This window comes from Carassius auratus, chromosome 41 (genome assembly GCF_003368295.1).
Source record: "Carassius auratus strain Wakin chromosome 41, ASM336829v1, whole genome shotgun sequence".
Taxonomy (NCBI): domain Eukaryota; kingdom Metazoa; phylum Chordata; class Actinopteri; order Cypriniformes; family Cyprinidae; genus Carassius; species Carassius auratus.
Window position 1 is genome coordinate 10,740,283 of NC_039283.1, and position 19,061 is coordinate 10,759,343.

The following is a 19,061-nucleotide window of genomic DNA, read 5'->3' on the forward strand; positions in this document are numbered from 1 at the left end:
CTGGCTTCGCAAGCCTCTGCTGACTGCACGCGCACCTCCCCAAACAAACAAGGCTTTTAAACTTGTCGCATTCACCACTGTACTATTCTTTAAAACAACAGGGGGCGATGTGGAGGAATTTTCCTCTAACACCATCGGGATTCACAGGTGAGAAGTCATTTGTACAAGACTGGTACAAGACTTCTCACGTGATGTTGACGATTAAATCATTTCTTTATGTACAAACTGATTAAAACAATCAAACTATTGGCTTCAATTTCCACCAAACACGAAACAACTTTAAGCAAATAAGTGTATAAATAGTATCTAAATGAATTCTAATTCTGTACTTATAAAATAAAAATAAAATGTACTAATAAAATAAAAAGCCTTGGACAAACTATGCAAAAACTATGCATTGTTTTCCATCAAAGCGTCAAAAAGCACCTGATGGAGTTTGAACTTCACATCAAACTGCTTAAGCACAGACGTGCATGTTTGGCTAGAGTCGCCTTGAAATCATGCATCTTTGGATGCAGAGCTGCACAGAAATGGTATGCACTCCGTCGGGCAAAATGATTTTGTGAGCACTCGAAGCAAACTTCCGCCAACACCACGATGATGTCATATTTACAGCACCGCCCAAGTGAACTTGCGGACATGTCGAGTATAAATCAGCCTTTACGGCCTGCTCTTCCTTGGGAAAACACTTATCTTGCCCATACTGGGGCTCTCCCTTGCTTTGCTCTAACTTCTCAGTCGAAAACTGGTGTGGAACTGGAACTGGAAAACCAGTTTATTCTCCATTGTCTTCTGGGAATCACGAACAGAAAGCTGTGGTAATTATCCCACTTCTGACACCATGTAGCATCATACAACTTCCCAGAATAAATAGGCAGGAGATAATCCAGTTCAACAGCAGCCAATGGCTTTCGATTATTTCCTGAAAATGACAACCTAAACAATGGGTATCAGGAGACATTCTCACCTTCCCAGAAATAAGAAAACGCAGAAGGCTCAGAGTTTTATCTTCCCTGCAGCCGAACTCCAACCACAAACTCTCCTCTACCACATGCACCAGGCCTTATTTCCGAACAATTTCCCCCAGACACCTCTCGCCATCAGCAGGTGAATCAAATAAACACATTTATAACAGAGAATAAACAGCATCATCACCACAATATTATAGTTTTAATCTTAAAATACATGAGCAGTAAGTGCTTATGTTCTTCAGTAACAGTTCTTCTGAAGGACTGCTGATGTCTGAAGGGTCCAGCAGAGGGGGTTCATACACTGTATTCTAAAACTGAATTGACCCCCACTGACTTTCACATATGGACATAACACTTTTTCAAGGATATAAAATATATTTTTTTCACAGAACAAACAAAGAATTCATAAAGTGTTGAAATGACACAGGGGTGAGTAAATGACAGAAGTTTTATTCTTGGACAAACTATTCTTCTAAGGATCACCTCAGTTTAATTTAATGATGCATAACTGCATTTTTATTTAAATGTGTAGTGATGATGAGAGTTAACTGTTAAAAATAAATAAATAACAAAAATGAAAATAGTTTACATTCATAGTACATCAAAAAGATAATAGACATTAAAAATAGAAAAGACAAAAGAAACTAATAAACATTGGTTTTTTTTCATATTTTTATTCAACTAGTTACAGATCACAAGATTTCACCTACATTTACTCCATATTAGAGATCTTTAGTTTAAGAATTAATGATGTAGGCAAATTCAAATTTATTTATATTGACTTCAACATTTTTTCTTCTGATGCCATGATTAAAAGCAACCAAGCAGTACAGCAAACGGTGATATTTAGCAACAAATTTATTTAAGGGCTGAATTCACTAAATAGTGGTGCCACTTTACTTTGTAATATTTCAAAAATTGGTTTCTTATTCACTAACCATCCAGTTTCCAGCAGTTAAATGTGTATTAACTATTTAAATTAAGTCAGAATCATTCTTCTAAAGGTAAACACACCTCCTAGCATCCAAACAGGCTCAATGTACCCACTAGCTTATCATGAATCATTTTCTACTGGTTTGATCTTGATGTGAATTCCATTAAGTGATCTGAGGACGATTTGAGGGATCATCTTCGGGGTGTGCTGGGGGTCTTTAATCAGGTGGTATTTCTTCAGTGTCAGCGCCACTGCAACTTTCATCTCATTCATGGCAAAGTTCTGTCCGATGCAGTTTCTGTTATCAAATACACATCAGAAGCTTCATTAGCGGTTTATCTACAACCGAAATCTAATCTACATCATTTTTTTTTCTTTAAATTAACACTGTATCTTTTTCTATCTGAAGCAAATATGTTTGTGTTTGTACTGAGAAGTAAAAATAAAGATTTAAAAAAAATTCTGAATCACAAATCGGACAAAACTTTTGGATATAGCTCAATGAAATGTGCTGTTTTATAGTAGATTATCTAAATATCGTTTATAACAGTACTTGAAAACAAGAAAAATTAAGAAAGAAAATACAACTGCTGAACATACTTTATCATATCTTAAAAGAGTGCTTATCTTGGAAATATATATATATATTTGCAGATGACATACAATTTAACGGAATGTAATGTTTTCAGACACTTAATTGCATGCTCTCTGCAATTAAATGAAAATGATTTATAGTTTAGATTTATATTCAAAGCAATTAGCTGAATGTAATTTCATAATAATTAATTTTCTCTTTGAATATAGCTATAGTATCGCTGCTGAATGTACCGACAAGCATTTATGATCAAATAAAATATACTTTAATTTCTATTGAAACTAATATCATGTATTTAAATGTTTAATTTACACATTTGTAATGAAGTTTCAATTTAGTATATTTAGAATATATTAAATGTAAGATCGAATAACATGCTACAGTTACAATAGTTATAATCAAGTACTTTACATGTGCTTTAGTCAACACATCAAAATAAGCTTTTTTCCTTTCTTATTAAAACAATTTAAAATGTATAATGATAATTACTTCATGAATAGTATATTATCTACAAGTACAGTTCTTTAAAATACTGTACTTTGAAGATTTGAAGTACATTACAAGTGCAAATTCAATACAATTAAGCACACCTTTTCACAAGCATAGCCAACTTAGTAAATCTTTTCCAACAAAAATAGTTGTCAAAAGGACCTGCACTATCAGTTGCTTTATTTCTGTTTGCTCTTATCAGAGGTGAACTGAGGTCAGAGACACAAACGAATGTAATGGAAAAGCTCATACAGGCGAACTTCTGTTCTTAATTCAACTTCTTTCCATAAAACAGAAGATCACAGTGACATGTCAAACTACTGGAAGGACAAAAACACCATACATTTATCATAAATGTAGTACACATGAGCAGTGAGACACATTCCAAGTCTTGCAAAATGCATTCTGTGAAAAAAAGTTAAGTTGTTATCTACTTAAAATGTCCCATCTGCATTCAGATTCTAAAAGGGTGTGCTGAGGGGGGAAGATTTTAAGTGAAAAATAACTTAGTTTACTAGAATATACTATACTATATGAACACAAAAAACTTGGAATATAGTGCAAAAGTTGTATGGTCTCCTTTCATCGTCATTTGATGTTTTTTTTAAGCTTGACAAACGTGGTTACTATGAACTGTCATTATACAGAGCTACTTGAAAAATGGCCCTTTTCTGTTCAGTAAAAAAACAAAACATGGAAGCTTGTTTCTGCCACGGGATAAAACATAACTTGTTACTTTTTAAAATTCTGACTTTAAGTCACAATTGTGATTTTCTTTCAGAATCATAAGAATCATAATTGTGGGATATAAAACTCAAAATAATAAAATGGACGCCGACGGCTCCTCCGGTTTTGGGCAGCCGGCAGGAGTCCCCCGTTCCCTGCACCTCCCCGTTCACGTGGACGGCAGTAGGCTCCAGTTTTCTGGTGAACGGCACCGACTCCTCCGCTCCCTCACGGACGGCAGCCGCCCCTCCACATTGCGGGTGGCCGGCAGCGAGCTCGTCCATCCGCGCCAACTCACTCCAGGCCACCGCCTCGAGCGTCCATGGTGGCACACTTCCTCGCCCTGCTCGATGGCACAGCGGATTCACCACAGCGGCGAGGGATCTTCAGCAGCGCGTCCCTCCTTCTCCCAGGCCTCGGCACCAGTGTAATGCAGTACAAAGTTCATAATCATCAGGAAGAAGGAGGCGGTGACCGACAGACAATCAAAATGACTTCAATAATCAAAATAAACACAAAACAGCGTGGCAGCCCCTCATGGATGACTGCTTGTGGGTACCCCCCGGCCTGCGAGGGGCGATGGGGGTATGTGGCGAGTGGGGCGGGGCAGAGAGCCGTGGGAACGGAGCGAGGCCAGTGGAGTGATTGGAAATGAGCGACACCTGATCGACCCACCAGTCTCGAGTCCCAAGGAGGACATGGAAGGATATAAAACAGGAGCGACAACAGTGAAGGATAAGACAGGACCAGGCCTGGATTTATTTTGTGTCTTGATTTTGTTTGTGCGCGGCAGTCGTCCGTGAGGGGCTGCAGCGCTGTTTTGTGTTTATTTTGACTATGTACGTTTGTACTGCGTTACAAACGGGTATAAAAAATTGTAGTATACAGAGGCAGCCCTCCAGTCAACCCCTCCTTGTTTGAAGACCGAAGAGAGTAAAGACCATCGAATCTACCATGCGACTCCACCGGGCAGGGACACCGGCAAGGGATATAAGTAATGTTTTGATTAATCCCTTTTTCCTTCTACTTGTTTCATTTCTGTTTCAGTTATTATAACCAATTCTTGCTATGTGTTTCCAGATCCCTACTATACCACTCACAAACCTCGCATCACACAATGCAGGCAGCGCAGTCTTAACAACCTGTACACTTTGCCTATGTTTGCTAATACACTACTTTCTTTTCCTATTGGTCTCTGGAATTGCCAGTCTGCTGTAAACAAAGTCGATTTCATTACTTCTATTATTAGTCATTCAAAGCTTAATCTCATGGCCCTGAAAAAAGACTTGGATCAAACCAGAGGACACTGCTACACCTGCAGCACTCTCCAATAATTTTTTTTCTCCACTCTTTCCCAGTTTGCCTTCTTCCTTTCATTGCAGAAACACTTGAACGAGATCTGTTCAACCAAGTCTCTGCATTTCTCACACAGAACAACCTCCTAGAGGACAACCAATCTGGCTTCAGAAGTGAAGCTTCAACTGAGATGGCCTTGCTCTCAGTTTTTGAAGCTCTAAGACTGGCAAGAGCGGAATCCAAATCATCAGTACTTTTCCTGCTTCATCTGTCCGCTGCTTTTGACACGGTTAACCACCAGATCCTCCTATCACACTTACTGGCAAAGGGCATCTCAGGAACCACACTTCAGTGGTTTGAGTCTTACCTATCAGATAGGTCCTTCAAAGTATCTTTGAGACGTGAGGTGTCCAAGTCACAGCATCTAACTACTGGGGTGCCTCAGGGCTCAGTTCTTGGACCACTTCTCTTCTCTGTCTACATGGCATCATTAGGTTCTGTCATTCAGAAACATGGCTTTTCATACGACTGCTATGCTGATGACACTCAACTCTACCTTTCATTCCATCCTGATGATTCGATGGTAGCTACTCACATCTCAGCTTGTCTGTCAGACATTTCTTGCTGGACCTTCAACTCAACCTTGCCAAGACAGAACTGTTTGTGGTTCCAGCAAACCCATCGTTTCATCACAATTTCACCATCAAGTTAGGCACATCAACCATAACTCCTTCAAAAACAGCCAGAAGCCTTGGAGTTATGATTGATGATCAGCTGTCTTTATCAGACCACATTGCTAAAACTTTCAGATCCTGCAGATTTGCTTTGTTCAACATCAAGAAGATCAGGCCCTTTCTTTCGGAACATGCTGCACAACTCCTTGTTTAAGCTCTTGTTCTGTCCTGGATGGACAATTTAAATGCTCTCTTGGCAGGTCTTCCAGCCAGTTCTATCAAACTTTTACAATTAATCCAGAACGTGGCCCAAGATTAGCCGAAAAGAATCACACCTCTGTTTATCAATTTGCACTGGCTACCAATAGCTGCTCGCATAAAATTCAAGGCATTTGATCTTTGCCTACAAAACCACCACTTGCTCTGCACCCATTTACCTAAATTTATTACTTCAGGCTTATGAGCCCTCTAGAAGCTTACATTCTGCAAGTGAACGTCTCTTGGTTGTGCCATTCCAAAGAAGCACAAAGTCACTTTTACGGTCTTTTAAATTAAATGTTCCCTCCTGGTGGAATGACCTGCCCAACTCAATTCGAGTAGCTGAGTCCTTGGCCATCTTCAAGAATTGGCTTAAAACACATCTCTTCCATCTTTATTTGACCCTCTAACTTTAGCACTCACTATTCTAATTCTATTCTTAAATAAAAATCTGACTACCTTTCTAATAGTTTTGTATTCCATTTTCTTATACAGTAAATATATATATATATATATATATATATATATATATATATATATATATATATATATATATATATATATATATATAAACGGCTTCAGTAAATAACAGCATGCATGTTTTGAACGTACAATATAATTTTTTAACAGGAAGCTTTTTGTTTATTTATATATTTGTTTTAAAGAATCAGCATTGCCAGTCATCTTATCGCTGTTTGCTCTCATGAGGGCTGAAATGCAGTCAGTGCCACAGACGCTCCAAACTCCAAATCAAAGAGAAGCTCTGTTCTGTGTGGCTGAAATCTGAGTGAATGACCTACTTGCTAAACCGCTCATGTCTCTTCAACAAACCTGGGTCCAGCAGAGAACGGCACAAAAGCATGCGGTGACCTCTTAGCAACGTTCTCCGGCAGAAACCTCAACGGATCAAATACCTGTGGAAAACACAACCCGTTAAATACTTTCAGAATAAATAAAAATCTTACATTTAAGAAATAAAAACATCCAAGAAATATTTAAATACATTGTAAGAATCTGTAACCAGCAGAAGTTGCCTTTAAGACCTATTTCTACTTGATTTATGCCATAAAAATTAGTTGTTAGTACAAAGTAATGTATTTGGGTTGATTCAGTTATATTAAATCATATTTCAGTTGAATAAAAACAGTTCATTTAGATGTTATTTCAGTGACTTTTTTAAATATATTTACATATACAAACATATTTACATATACAAACAAACTCCTCTTCTTTTTGGGAGCCTCGCTAACTGTCTTTATCGATGAGTGTAGTCAGGTCTCCTCTCGTTCTAGAGAGTCGTCATGCTGAGGCCTCCACTCTTAAGAGCTTCTCTAAGAAGGTTGAGTGTTAGGTTTCCTCTCATTAAGGAGAGTCATCCTGCTGAAGCCTTCACACTTCAGAGCTCCGTCATGGGCAGTAATATGAGTTTAAAGGTTCATTCTTGAGCCTCGCTTACTGCCTTGGGCGCTGAGTGTAGCCAGGTCTCCAATCGCTTTAGAGAGTCGTTATGCTGAGACCTCCATTCTTAAGAGCTCCCCTACCAGGGTTGAGCATGGTAGGCTTCCTCTCATTTAGAAAGTCATCCTGCTGAAGCCTCTGCTCCCCAGAGCTGGTGCCTGGGTTGATAAGTACACCTGCTGAGCATCTGTGTGCTTCCTGAAATCCACATAGTGGTAAGTGTGCAAGTGAAACACGTTGCATACTTTATAAAATCATCATAAGGTGTAAGTGTGCATGCTAACGCCTCTGCACACTTTCTAAAATCCAAATAAGTGATCGATCAGAATGCACCCAAGACTCCGTGCACTGTCTGGAATCCTGTACTGTAAGGGTAAGGTACGGTACGCGTATTCACTTCATTCTCTTTCTCTGAGTTGGTTAGACCCCGGTACCTTGGGCTCCACTCAACTAGTGTGTCTCTACTAACACACTCCCCTCAGCATGGAGGGTTATGGTGAGAAGGGTGCTCCTGTTGACTTCCTCTCTGTTAGGAGTGTCATGCTGCTGGAGCCTCCGCTCTCCATAGTTCCGCTTGGACAGCACTTTTGGTAGGTAGGCTCCTCTTTTGGGAGCCTCTGTAACTGTCTTTAGCGCTTAGTGTAGTCAGGTCTCCTCTCGTTCTAGAGAGTCGTCAAGCTGAGGCCTCCACTCTTAAAGGGATACTCCACTGTGTTTTCATATTAAACTATGTTTTTCCCTTAACTAAGACGAGTTGATACATACCTCTCTCGTCTCAGTGCGTGCACTCAATCGCAGTAATATCTTCACTCGTGAAAAATCCTCTCACCGGCCCTCGCTCCCTCTAGTGAAGATATTACTGCGCCAAGACGAAGTGCTTACAAGCACTTGCCATGGTATTCCGCCACACAATATAGTTATCCATTTTACACGCTTAGAAAAGCGCAACGTTTTGTTTTGTGTTACCGTCCTAGGTCGATTTACACTACGCGAGTAACTGTATTTAAATAGGGAAAAGGTGGAGGTGTTTGGTAGCTTCTCTGCTTGGCCCATATTGAATGAATGGGCTAGGATAAGTGCTTTCAAAGTGTCACCGCGCGCCAAAGCGATTGAGTGCACACACTGAGACGAGAGAGGTATGTATCAACTCGTCTTAGGTAAAGGAAAAACATAGTTTAATATGAAAACACGGTGGAGTATCCCTTTAAGAGCTTCTCTAAAAGGGTTGAGTGCTAGGCTTCCTCTCGTTTAAGAGAGTCATTCTGCAGAAGCTTTGGCTCTTCAGTGCTCCGTCAGGGGCAGTGATATGAGTTTGTAGGCTCTTTCTCTGAGCCACGTTAACTGCCTCTGGTGCTGAGTGTAGCCAGGTCTCCTCTCGCTTTGGAGAGTTATTTTGCTGAGACCTCTACTCTTAAGAGAGTCATTCTGCTTAAAGCCTCTGCTCCCCAGAGCTCCGCCTAGGCAGTATAAGGAGCCTCTGGTGTTGAGTGTAGCTACGTCTCCTCTCATTTTAGAGTCATTATGCGGAGACCTCCACTCTTAGAGCTCCAGAATTTGGTGGGTGAGTTAGTCTATGATGTTTGGAGCTTGAGCCTGCTGTAAAGCCTAGCGGTTAAGCTGGTAGAGATGTTCCTCAAGTCCTGACTTGGGGACACAGTTACTTAGACACTTATCCCTCAGCATGGCAGCGTTGGTATACCGTTCCCAAAGCACCCTATAAAGGATGCAGTGTGGAGTTCCCTTTCTCATGTTACGCATGTAACCATGGTTCCCTGAGAATAGGGAACGAGACGTTGCATCTCTGCGCCATGATTCAGTATCATACCCGTGTCTCCTCAGACAAAAAAGAGGATGATGCATTCTACAGGTGCACTTCAATTATTTTGGTGATTTGTATTTTGATTACATTACAGTGGGGTCCGAAATTATGAGACCAAATCTAACTTAAATATTTAAATCTAATTTAAATGTGGAAATAATTTGATTTAGATTTGTTGATTTATGACAAAATTTAATTAAGAAAATGGTCTTTGTGCAGACGGTCATGATCTCAAATTATGCTGTGAAACATGATTATCTTTTCTTTTTTTTCCCTGCAGCTCCAGTCCTGCTGTTATTAAAATAAAATAAAATAACATAAAATAAGGACACTAGATCCTAAAAGACTAGAAGAAATATTAATTCTCATTTATTTTCATTTTAAATTTTTGCTGCTAAAATATTATGTAATTAAAAAATAAAATGCAAATAGACCACTTTCACAACTCCACTGTATACTTATTTTATAATAATAATAATAATAACAATAATAATAAATTATTATTATTATTATTATTATTATTATTATTATTCAGTCTTTATTCTGTTGTAACTTAGCTCTTTTATGTAGTGACTCATGAGTGATTTTTCAGATATAAAGAATGCACACATACACATGGATTCTCCCATACTGTGGTATTCATGTGGATCCCATAAATGCTAATTCCAACGATAAAACCTGTGGAAGAGTAAAACAGTGTTTTAAGGCATCCGGTGATGTATTCAGCCTACGTTCACTGTTTTCTGATGAACTGATAACACTCTGTGTCATCTGTAAGTAAACAACAAGCAGCAAGGTTAATGTTTGATCAGATGTTTTCTGAGTTAGAGGTCATTATGTCTGTTTAGAGATGAACAGGGTATAAGCAAGTAGGCAGCAATCTGTCAAAATGTATACTAACCGGAAACCAAAACAATGAAAATATTAAGTGAAATTTTATATCAGGGAGACCCTTTGCAAATGTGTCCATGCTGGCTTATGCTGTTGCTTTTCCCAAAATGTTTGTTTTTTTATGACTAATGCATCTGTTTTAGTCTTATGATAGCTTTGTGTGAGGAAGAAACTGAAATATCGGCCTACCTTCAGGTACAGTCCGTCCATCAAAAAAAGTCAAGGGTTTAGTCAGCTTTCGTGATATTCCCGGGACAGGAGGGCAAAGCCGCAGGGATTCTTTAATGCACATTGTGGTATAAGGAATTTTATTGAGGTCTTCCCTGAAACATAAGAAGAGAGGAACAGTCTTTGATAAATGGATGGTGAATAATGCATTAATAGTGTCTGAAACCAGTGAGTAGTGCATCAGTGTGCAGGATTAAATATGCTCATGAAAGCAATGAAATTAAGGTGTAATGAGTGAGATTTGAGTTGATTTGCTACGAATGATCTGTGACGGTAGTGATCCTAGCTATGCTGGCTGAATCAATCACTTTTCACTGAACAGTACCAAAAACACAATACCAGCACTCTTTAACAGTTGCATAAATGTCTTTTTTAATTTAACTCATAAGTAAGATTAATTTCTTTTTTTTTTACCATGTTCTGTACCTTGCCTATGCAAAGCATATCAAAGCACATATAAAGAAAGAAACAAACAAAAATCATCTGATGAAATAAATCATCATATAAGACAGCATCAATGCATCACACGGTAGTCTTTAAAAAGAGGAAGAAGAATATACACTAGTCATCAATAGTAAATCAAGAAATCAAAACAAGATTAGGAAATTTTCTAACATCGTACTTGACAATGAATCAAAGATTGTTAAATTCAAAGTCCATGATGTAAGCAATCCAAACACATCAACTCACAACACTTTCAACAGTTCAAATAACTTATTTGAATGTTAATGTCCTTGAATGTTGGGTTCTAAAGAAAGATGATTGATGTGTGTGTGTGTGTGTGTGGGTGCAGTGCAGGTTAGATGTCCACTAAACCCATCTTTTCCGAGAGTCGATGGTGATTAAATGGCTTCATTGAGGAAGAAGAATGAACTGTTCAAGGTCTACCTGGAGTCCAACATACTATCAGATGGTTCTGGTCTGTCCAAGACAAGGTGAAACTCCCTCACAGTTGCAACTTTCCAATCCCATGTAGCTCAAACACAGTGGAATAACAAATAGCACAGCGAACATCTGAACACCTGTCTACTGTGCAGCCAGCAGAACTCATAATTCAGTAACATTACATGTTACATTTCAATTAAGCCTAAATGTCGCTCTCAACTGTCCAACACAATGTCATATGAGTAATTCGAGTAATGACAGTACCAGTCCACTGTGTCTTTTCCATCCAGGGCCTGCAGGATCTCCTCCCTGCATTTCTCCTGGTGCTCAGGGTTACTTGCCAGATTGTAGAAGATCCAAGATATTCCACTGGCCGTGGTGTCATGGCCTTCAAACATGAATGTGTCTACTTCATTCCTGATATCCTCATCTGACAAACCCTGCTGATGCTCATCCTGAGAGTGACACAATACATATGTGACAGCAATAATGATACAATGGCACTATGCAATATGTAACAAAATATCAGCTATTTTCATTCAACTTCTTAGTTAAAGCATAAATATATAAAAATTGTGTTGGTACTTGGAAATCTCATACTCGGGCAGACAGAAGAATATCCAAAAAGTCCATATATCGTTTGTTTTTAACAATGCCTTGTTCCTTCTCAATCTTCAAGACCTCCTTCCTCTTTCTGATAACTTCCGCTAAAAAAATATTAAGAAATTGAAATGACATGATAGCTTGATAGCTTCGCTTGTTACAGATTTACACATACATTCATAAATTGGGGTTTGTGAACAAAGTCTCTTCGCTCACCAAGGCTTCATTTATTTGATTAAAAATACACAAAAATGTAGAAATATTGTTACAATTTACTCAAGAAACGTATTTCTTATTATTATCAGCAGGGAACTACACTAACCTTTTCCACTGGTTGTTCTTGTGCTACTAACTTTTTCAGTTACTGGCGCAAAACATGATTTGGTCGCAAAAATTATTTATAGTAAGCCGCTCTGGATAATAATGAACAAATCTTGACGGCAAACTGCAGTGGGGAGTGCTGCTGCGTCACGGGATATCTGCATGTCTCCCCACTTCGCATGCTTCACACTGTCATTGTAAAGCTTCCATGATTCATGTTTGAATTGTTTTGACGCATTTACAAATTTGGACAGTCCTGCAATTGAAGGCCCATAGAATTTACAGTACACACAGTGCATTGCTCCGTCTTGGAACCTTAACCACTGGTATTCTTCGAGCCACTGGTGTCGAAATTCCATATGGTTTTCCCGTGTGTGCTTTTCCTGATGAATCCTTCTCAGCCTCATCATTCTCACTCACAGGCTCCGTTTGTCATGTCAAATCGAAATCAAGTGATGGTTCTGTTACACTTGAACTTCCCTTCTTAATATAGGAGTCAATCGTCTGCTTCATTTCAACACGTGCAGATTGTAGGCTATGTTGAGATATATATGCGATTGCCGTGTGTGTCTTAACGAGAGGTATTTTTTTTTAATCAACGTTATGCTACGCCTCGCCTCGGGGTTCACGGGGCTGAAGCCAGCTTGATGTGTTGAATGCTCAGAGCACGGCTGAAAAAGGTATTCTTAAAATACGCATTTCTGTTTTAATAAATGCTCATAGTAAATCATAGCATATTGCCTAAAACATAAGGTAGGTACAAAAATAGCCAGTGATACATTTGCGACCCCATAAAAATTAGGATTGCAATGGCATTTCAAAAGGTCGCATATGCTACCATTTTGGTCGCAGTGTAGTTCCCTGATCAGTGTTGAAACAGCTTAATATTTTTTTGCAAACTGCTACATTTGAATACTTTGAAAAATAGGAAGTTAAAAAAAACAAAATTGATCAAAAAATATTTTAATGTTGCTGATCAGTTTGATAAATGTAATGCATTCTTGCAGAATAAAAGTATGAATTTATAAAATAATAATAATAATAATAATAAACAATAGAAATCATTGTACTGACCCCAAACTTCTGAACAGTAGTATATATTTTAGTTTAACTAACATATAAGCAGGTATGGATATAATAGCCCATGAGCAGGTCAGACTGAATTTATGGGCTTTCACAAAATTAAGTGAATGTAGAATTCTGAGAAATGGATTTAATTGGTTTCAAACAGCTGAGTGGTCAAACAGACGGATCTGTGGGATGTTCAAACCAAAAAAACAAGAATCTTGAAGGAACATTAAATGTTTGGCCTCCTAATCCATTTGGAGGGGGAGAGGATGTGTAACTTTTTAAATATATTTTATAATATTCAGACGGTCAAAATCACAGTTATAGTTGAACCAATCATTTGGTGGGTAGGCCTGTCGATGAGGTGCATGCATGACTGAGGCTTAGCAAAGAAACAACACCTGTATGACTGTGTGCTATTCTAGTCGCCTTCCTGAATTTGTATCCATGTGGACTGAGATGAAATATGGCCTTGCTGTGGTAAGGAAACACTCTGAACCTGACGTTCACCAGGTGGCAGAGGTCATACACCGCCTGGATGTACGGGTTGGTTCCACTGCAATGAGAACAGTGAGGTTATACTGAAAGGAGACACACGTGCACAAAAGGATGAAGTAAAGGAGTGTGAACTGACCTGTCAGTCTGACAGTTGCTGTTACAGCTAAACACACATTTCATGATGCTGTCCAGCGTCATCAGACTTACATGCTTAAACAGTTCAAATGACTCTTCGGATTTGGCATAGACTTCCCACTTATCCTAAAAGACAGACAAAAATGTCTGAAACTATAATTAAAACTGACATACAGTAATAAAAAGATAAAAAATAAAAATAAAGTTCATAAATTTAATTTGAGTTGAGGTGTATAATTTCTATAGCACCAGCATCACCCAGCAACACTGTAAAAAATGATGTCATGGCAGCATATGGTTAATTCATCAAAATAATGTAACCAATTTCAACTTAAAAAAAAAAAAAAATATACAAGATTCAAATTGAACATTAGTTTTTGATTTTAAATAGGTTGATGTTAGAATTTAAAGTGAATAAGTAATTATAAAAATAATGACTGTTTCCAAACAGGTTTCTCAAAAAACCCTTTCACCTGCCGTTGTTTGAACAAAAGGAGCAATTATGTTTTGTGCCACAGAGAGAGATAGAGAGATTTTGATGTTTAACATAGAACTATGAACTATTCCTTTAACATACAAGCATGACTTTGGTTGAATCAGAAACAAGTTTCACATAAGGCTTCAGAACATCATAATGGAAACCAGGAGTGAGGAGCCGTCTATGCCGAAACCATTTCTGTCCAGCAGACAAAAGTAAGCCATCGCCTGAGGAGACAGTCAAGAGTCACTTAGTTATGTTTCTTCAACTTCAGACATTTTTATGTCCCATGGGCAGATTTATATTAGAAGTTATTTAAAGTTAGTTTAATAAAGGGGAAAACCATGTCAGTGAAGAACTCAATATGAAATGATTGTAAAATGGATTAAAAAGACATCAAATATTTATGACATTTTTTATTCCACAAATAAAATTTCATATCAGCCACAGAATGAATGATGAATGATTGAGATGGAAGAAAACACTGATAAAAATGAAGTATTCCCATACTGTCTGTTTATACACTTGACATTGCTAGTCAATAAATTAAATAAACTAGTAAGAATGTGAAAACTGTGTGTGAGTTTATTGTCTGAAAACCCACAATGACAGAACAGACCGTAGTTGAAGAAACCCAGACTTCATCTGATCAATCATCATTAAAACTGTGGTCTTTTGTGTGATCTTACCTAACCAAGGGATGAAAAACTTGTATGCATAGTCATCTTTGGGTTCTGTCGATAGAGCAAAAACAAAAATACAAGTCATTTTAAAATGCTTGTTTTAGTCAAATAGACTGTAATATAAAGCTGAAACATGCTGACCGATCAAACGGATGAGCACCTGTAGTAGAGAGAATGGTTTTCACATATGATGGGTGGTGGATGTTCAAAATGGACAATGATGGGCCAAACCACAGCGGAAATGCAAAGGGATACTGTCCACTCCACTTCAGAATCTTCTCCAAATCATGTCCATCCTGGTGAAACTAGAAATAGTGGAATTTTTGTGCAACTGTTATGGACAATAAAACGCATTTCAAGAACAAACCGTGGTCTAAAGTTATTAATTTCACGTGAATTCTTCAGAATGTCAATTCAATGAAAAGCTGCTCTGTTTATCGCAGTACAATATAATTACAGTATGCCATTGTGTAGTAGTGAATAGACAACGGCTCAGGCATGAGGTTTCTTTCCTCGAAAATAATGAGGTCAAATGGGGTTGGGTGGGGGGTATTCATTTTGCAGTATCACTGTAATATGATTTTCTAATTCAAGCAAAGATTATTGGACTATGATTTACAGGAAAATGCAACGTCAGTCTTTCTACTTCAAAATTGTTATTTGTAATTAATAATAATTGCAAGCAAATTCTTACTACACTATTATTTGGCAAAATAAAATACAGGCGACAACTTGCACTGACCCAAAATGTATATCATGTGCATCAGTGTAGTTTATGTGTTACCCAGTAGATATCAAAATATGATTATATGAAATATTATGACATTTATTTTTTTTAGTAGGATAAAACTTAGCTACTAATTATTCTAATTGAAAAAAAAACCCAATGATTTGACTTTTTTAATAAAAAAAAAACTTTTGTGAATATTTTCGTGTTAAATGTCTCCAAAGCTATAGGTAGGCCTATTGATTACTCATAGCTGTGGTTGTGTTCACCTCCTTGACGTGTCCGAGGAGCCAGTGTGCAGGTGGTCCTGGAAAAGGCTCCAGAGTTCGCATCCTCTTCCTCCTCTTAATCAGTAATTTAACCACTATCGCCGAAAACGCGAGCAACGCGAGTGCGAAGACATGATTCACGGAGAGCGACTGCAAATTTAACGGGAGACTCGCGTAAAGCTGCATGACGTGTCGAGTCCGTCTGTCGCGCGCGGGGTCTGTTGACTCTGATCTCGATGTGAGGTTGTGGCCAGAAGAGGCAAAGCTACGCCTGGAAAGTCACAGTAAATCAAGAGAGAGGGACGGACTTTCTACTGGACAGCGTTTTATACAAGAAATAAAGAGCTAATCAGCTTTCCTGAGAGCTAGTTGCTATGGATCACTTAGGTTAAGACTAACAAAGGTATTTTTAAGGGTACTCTAAAATATGAATCAAATAAATTTTTTTATTAAACTCGTAGCCCATGTCATGTTAAGGTTTATATATATATATATATATATATATATATATATACATACACACACTGTATATATTTGTAATGATGAAGTTACAATTTAGCACATTTAAAATAATAGTTCATGCTTAATAACGCAGAAGTTATAATTATAATCTAATACTTTACGTGTGCTTTAGCATTATCAACACACCAAAACAAGTGTACTTATGTGTTAAAACATAATTAATTAAAATGTACCGACGAATGATTACAAAGTGCACTTTTTAAACGTTTGCTTTAAGTACACTAAAGTGGCCTTTAATTTCATTAATACATTATCTGCATTTAAGATTTGAAGCAGTTTTTTAAGATTTTTTACACACGTTCTCGTTTTAACATAAAGATCAAGAGTCTAACAGCAGTGCAAAGAGTAAAATGCTATTAAAAATATCAGCTTAAATAATGTGCAGAAATATGTGTATTAATTTATACAGTATATATTCTTCACAAGTGACTGCAATTTTTATATCTCTCTCTATATATGTATATATATCATAACCCATATTCATTTTGAAAATATCTCAAATTAAAATTTTACTTTAAAGTACATTTTAAATCAGTTTAAATAATGTTTTGTGTTTTAAAGAAGTACACTTATTTTGATGTGTCGACTAATATGCTAAAGAACATATACTTTTAACTATAGTGTGATATTACATATTACATGTTAAGTTTGTACAGCTTGAATATACATTTAATTAAAATATATTTTAGGTTACCATAAATGCTTGTCAGTACATTCAGCAGACAACAGAATTATGAAATTACATAAAAAGGTATTTAAATTCTAAAGCTCAGCTAACTGCATTTAATATAAAAGTATTATATTTTTTTAATAAAATGTAAAATTATTAAAATGCCAAATATAATAAATTTTCATTCAAGACAGCTTTCAAACAGACAGATTTGAACAGATCATTATACTTTTTTTCAACTGCTTCAACACACATTTTCTAAACTTTACCTCTTTTTTTTTTCAAAACTTAACACAGAAATCCAATAATTGCGTGCACAAAATGCAAAATGCCTCACATCTCTTGCAAAATGACACACTGCATTCAAAAGATCACAAACACATCTCAAAAGCAAACATCTGTCTTCGTTGCAAACACTTTTGCCATGATATATTTTTTAATAAATTCTAAACCTAAAGCTCTTCTTTCATGAGCTCCTATGGACATTTTTGTACAAGATCAAAAGTAATTGTCAGAGAGACAGGAAAATAAATACCAAAATATGTAGTTAGACAGAATCCATGCATAATTTAGTAAAAATATGAATATTCCAAAGGAATTGTGTGTGTGTGTGTGTGTGATGGTTGGGTGCAACTATGGGCACAATACGTCATCCACGTCACATGCTATGTTCTCTCTTGCCAGACATGAGTGTCCATGTCCATGTCTTGTATGGCGTATCCAACCTTGGATACAAGATGGTATCAGTGTCTGAAAAATTCCTCTATATGGTTTAGAAATGGTGAATATGGAGGCAGGTAGACAACAGAAAACGGGGATGAGTAACAAACCAGTTTTGGACCTGATGGGCGCGATGAAAGCTGACATTATCCCAAATGATGACAAATTTTGCCTGGTCTTCATTCTGCAGACCTTAAACAAGCATATCATGAACATCATCCAGAAAACCTATGATGTGATCAGCGTTATAGGGGCAAAGTCTGAAATGATGGTGCAGGACACCATTCAGTGTAATTGCAGCACACATTGTAATGTTTTGACCACGTTGTCCAGGGACATTGACAATGGCCCTTCGTCCAATGATATGTCTCCCTCTTCTTCTGGTTTTTCTGAGATTGAAGCCCACCTCATTCACATAAATGTATTCATGGATGATAGCATGGGCAAAGACAAAATAACATGTAGATCAATATATGCACAACCCAATAGCTTGATAGGTGCAAGTCTGATATATTGGAGAAATTGTATGCGTATCTCCACAAAATCACGCTGAAGGTTCTTGAATCTGTCAAATGGGACTTTATACAGCTGTTTCTTTCTACGTTGACTTTTCTGGAGGACACATTGTATTGTTAAGAGGCATCATTAAGGATTTGATTGCATATTTCACAAATTCTTATAGCATTATTGGCCAAAACCAAATTCACGATAGCCGTCTCTTGCTCTTCAGTGGACTTGTGACCTAGTCCACCATGAAACCTTCACCTTGCTACTCTGTAGAAGATTCAAGAATAGTGTGAGTGTGTGCCATAAACTGTAACATAATACGTACTATTTTATACAATATAGTCAGAATGTCTTCTTACATTGAGCTGTACTGTTGTACAGTAAGATAACACACCAGACTGTAACCAGTTGTGCAGTGCACTAGTGTAAATGGATGAATGGGTGCTCAAATATATTATAGTAAAACATATGCTATGCTGCTATTGCTATTATGTGTACATTAGAACATGTATATTATATTAAATTGTAACATATCTGATATCATTTCTAAAAGTTTTAATTATACCTGCCACTGTAAATTGACTCATTGTCCAGCCTCTGTCATTGTTAAACCATGGTTGATCAATGATAGTAGCA

The 19,061-nt window shown here is 37.4% G+C and overlaps 1 protein-coding gene across 1 annotated transcript; it reads right to left on the bottom strand.

The window, feature by feature from the left end:
• Positions 1-1,634: 1,634 nt before the first annotated feature.
• LOC113060077 (cytochrome P450 4B1) lies at positions 1,635-16,285 on the bottom strand. The gene is made up of 12 exons (XM_026228892.1): positions 16,007-16,285; positions 15,171-15,315; positions 15,017-15,061; positions 14,427-14,554; positions 13,851-13,975; positions 13,618-13,772; positions 11,825-11,931; positions 11,489-11,679; positions 10,301-10,434; positions 9,834-9,898; positions 6,775-6,857; positions 1,635-2,203 (listed from the first exon to the last, which is right to left on the bottom strand). The coding sequence occupies exons 1-12, from the start codon at positions 16,190-16,192 to the stop codon at positions 2,026-2,028; spliced, it is 1,542 nt and encodes a 513-aa protein (XP_026084677.1). The 5' UTR covers positions 16,193-16,285; the 3' UTR covers positions 1,635-2,025.
• Positions 16,286-19,061: the final 2,776 nt, after the last annotated feature.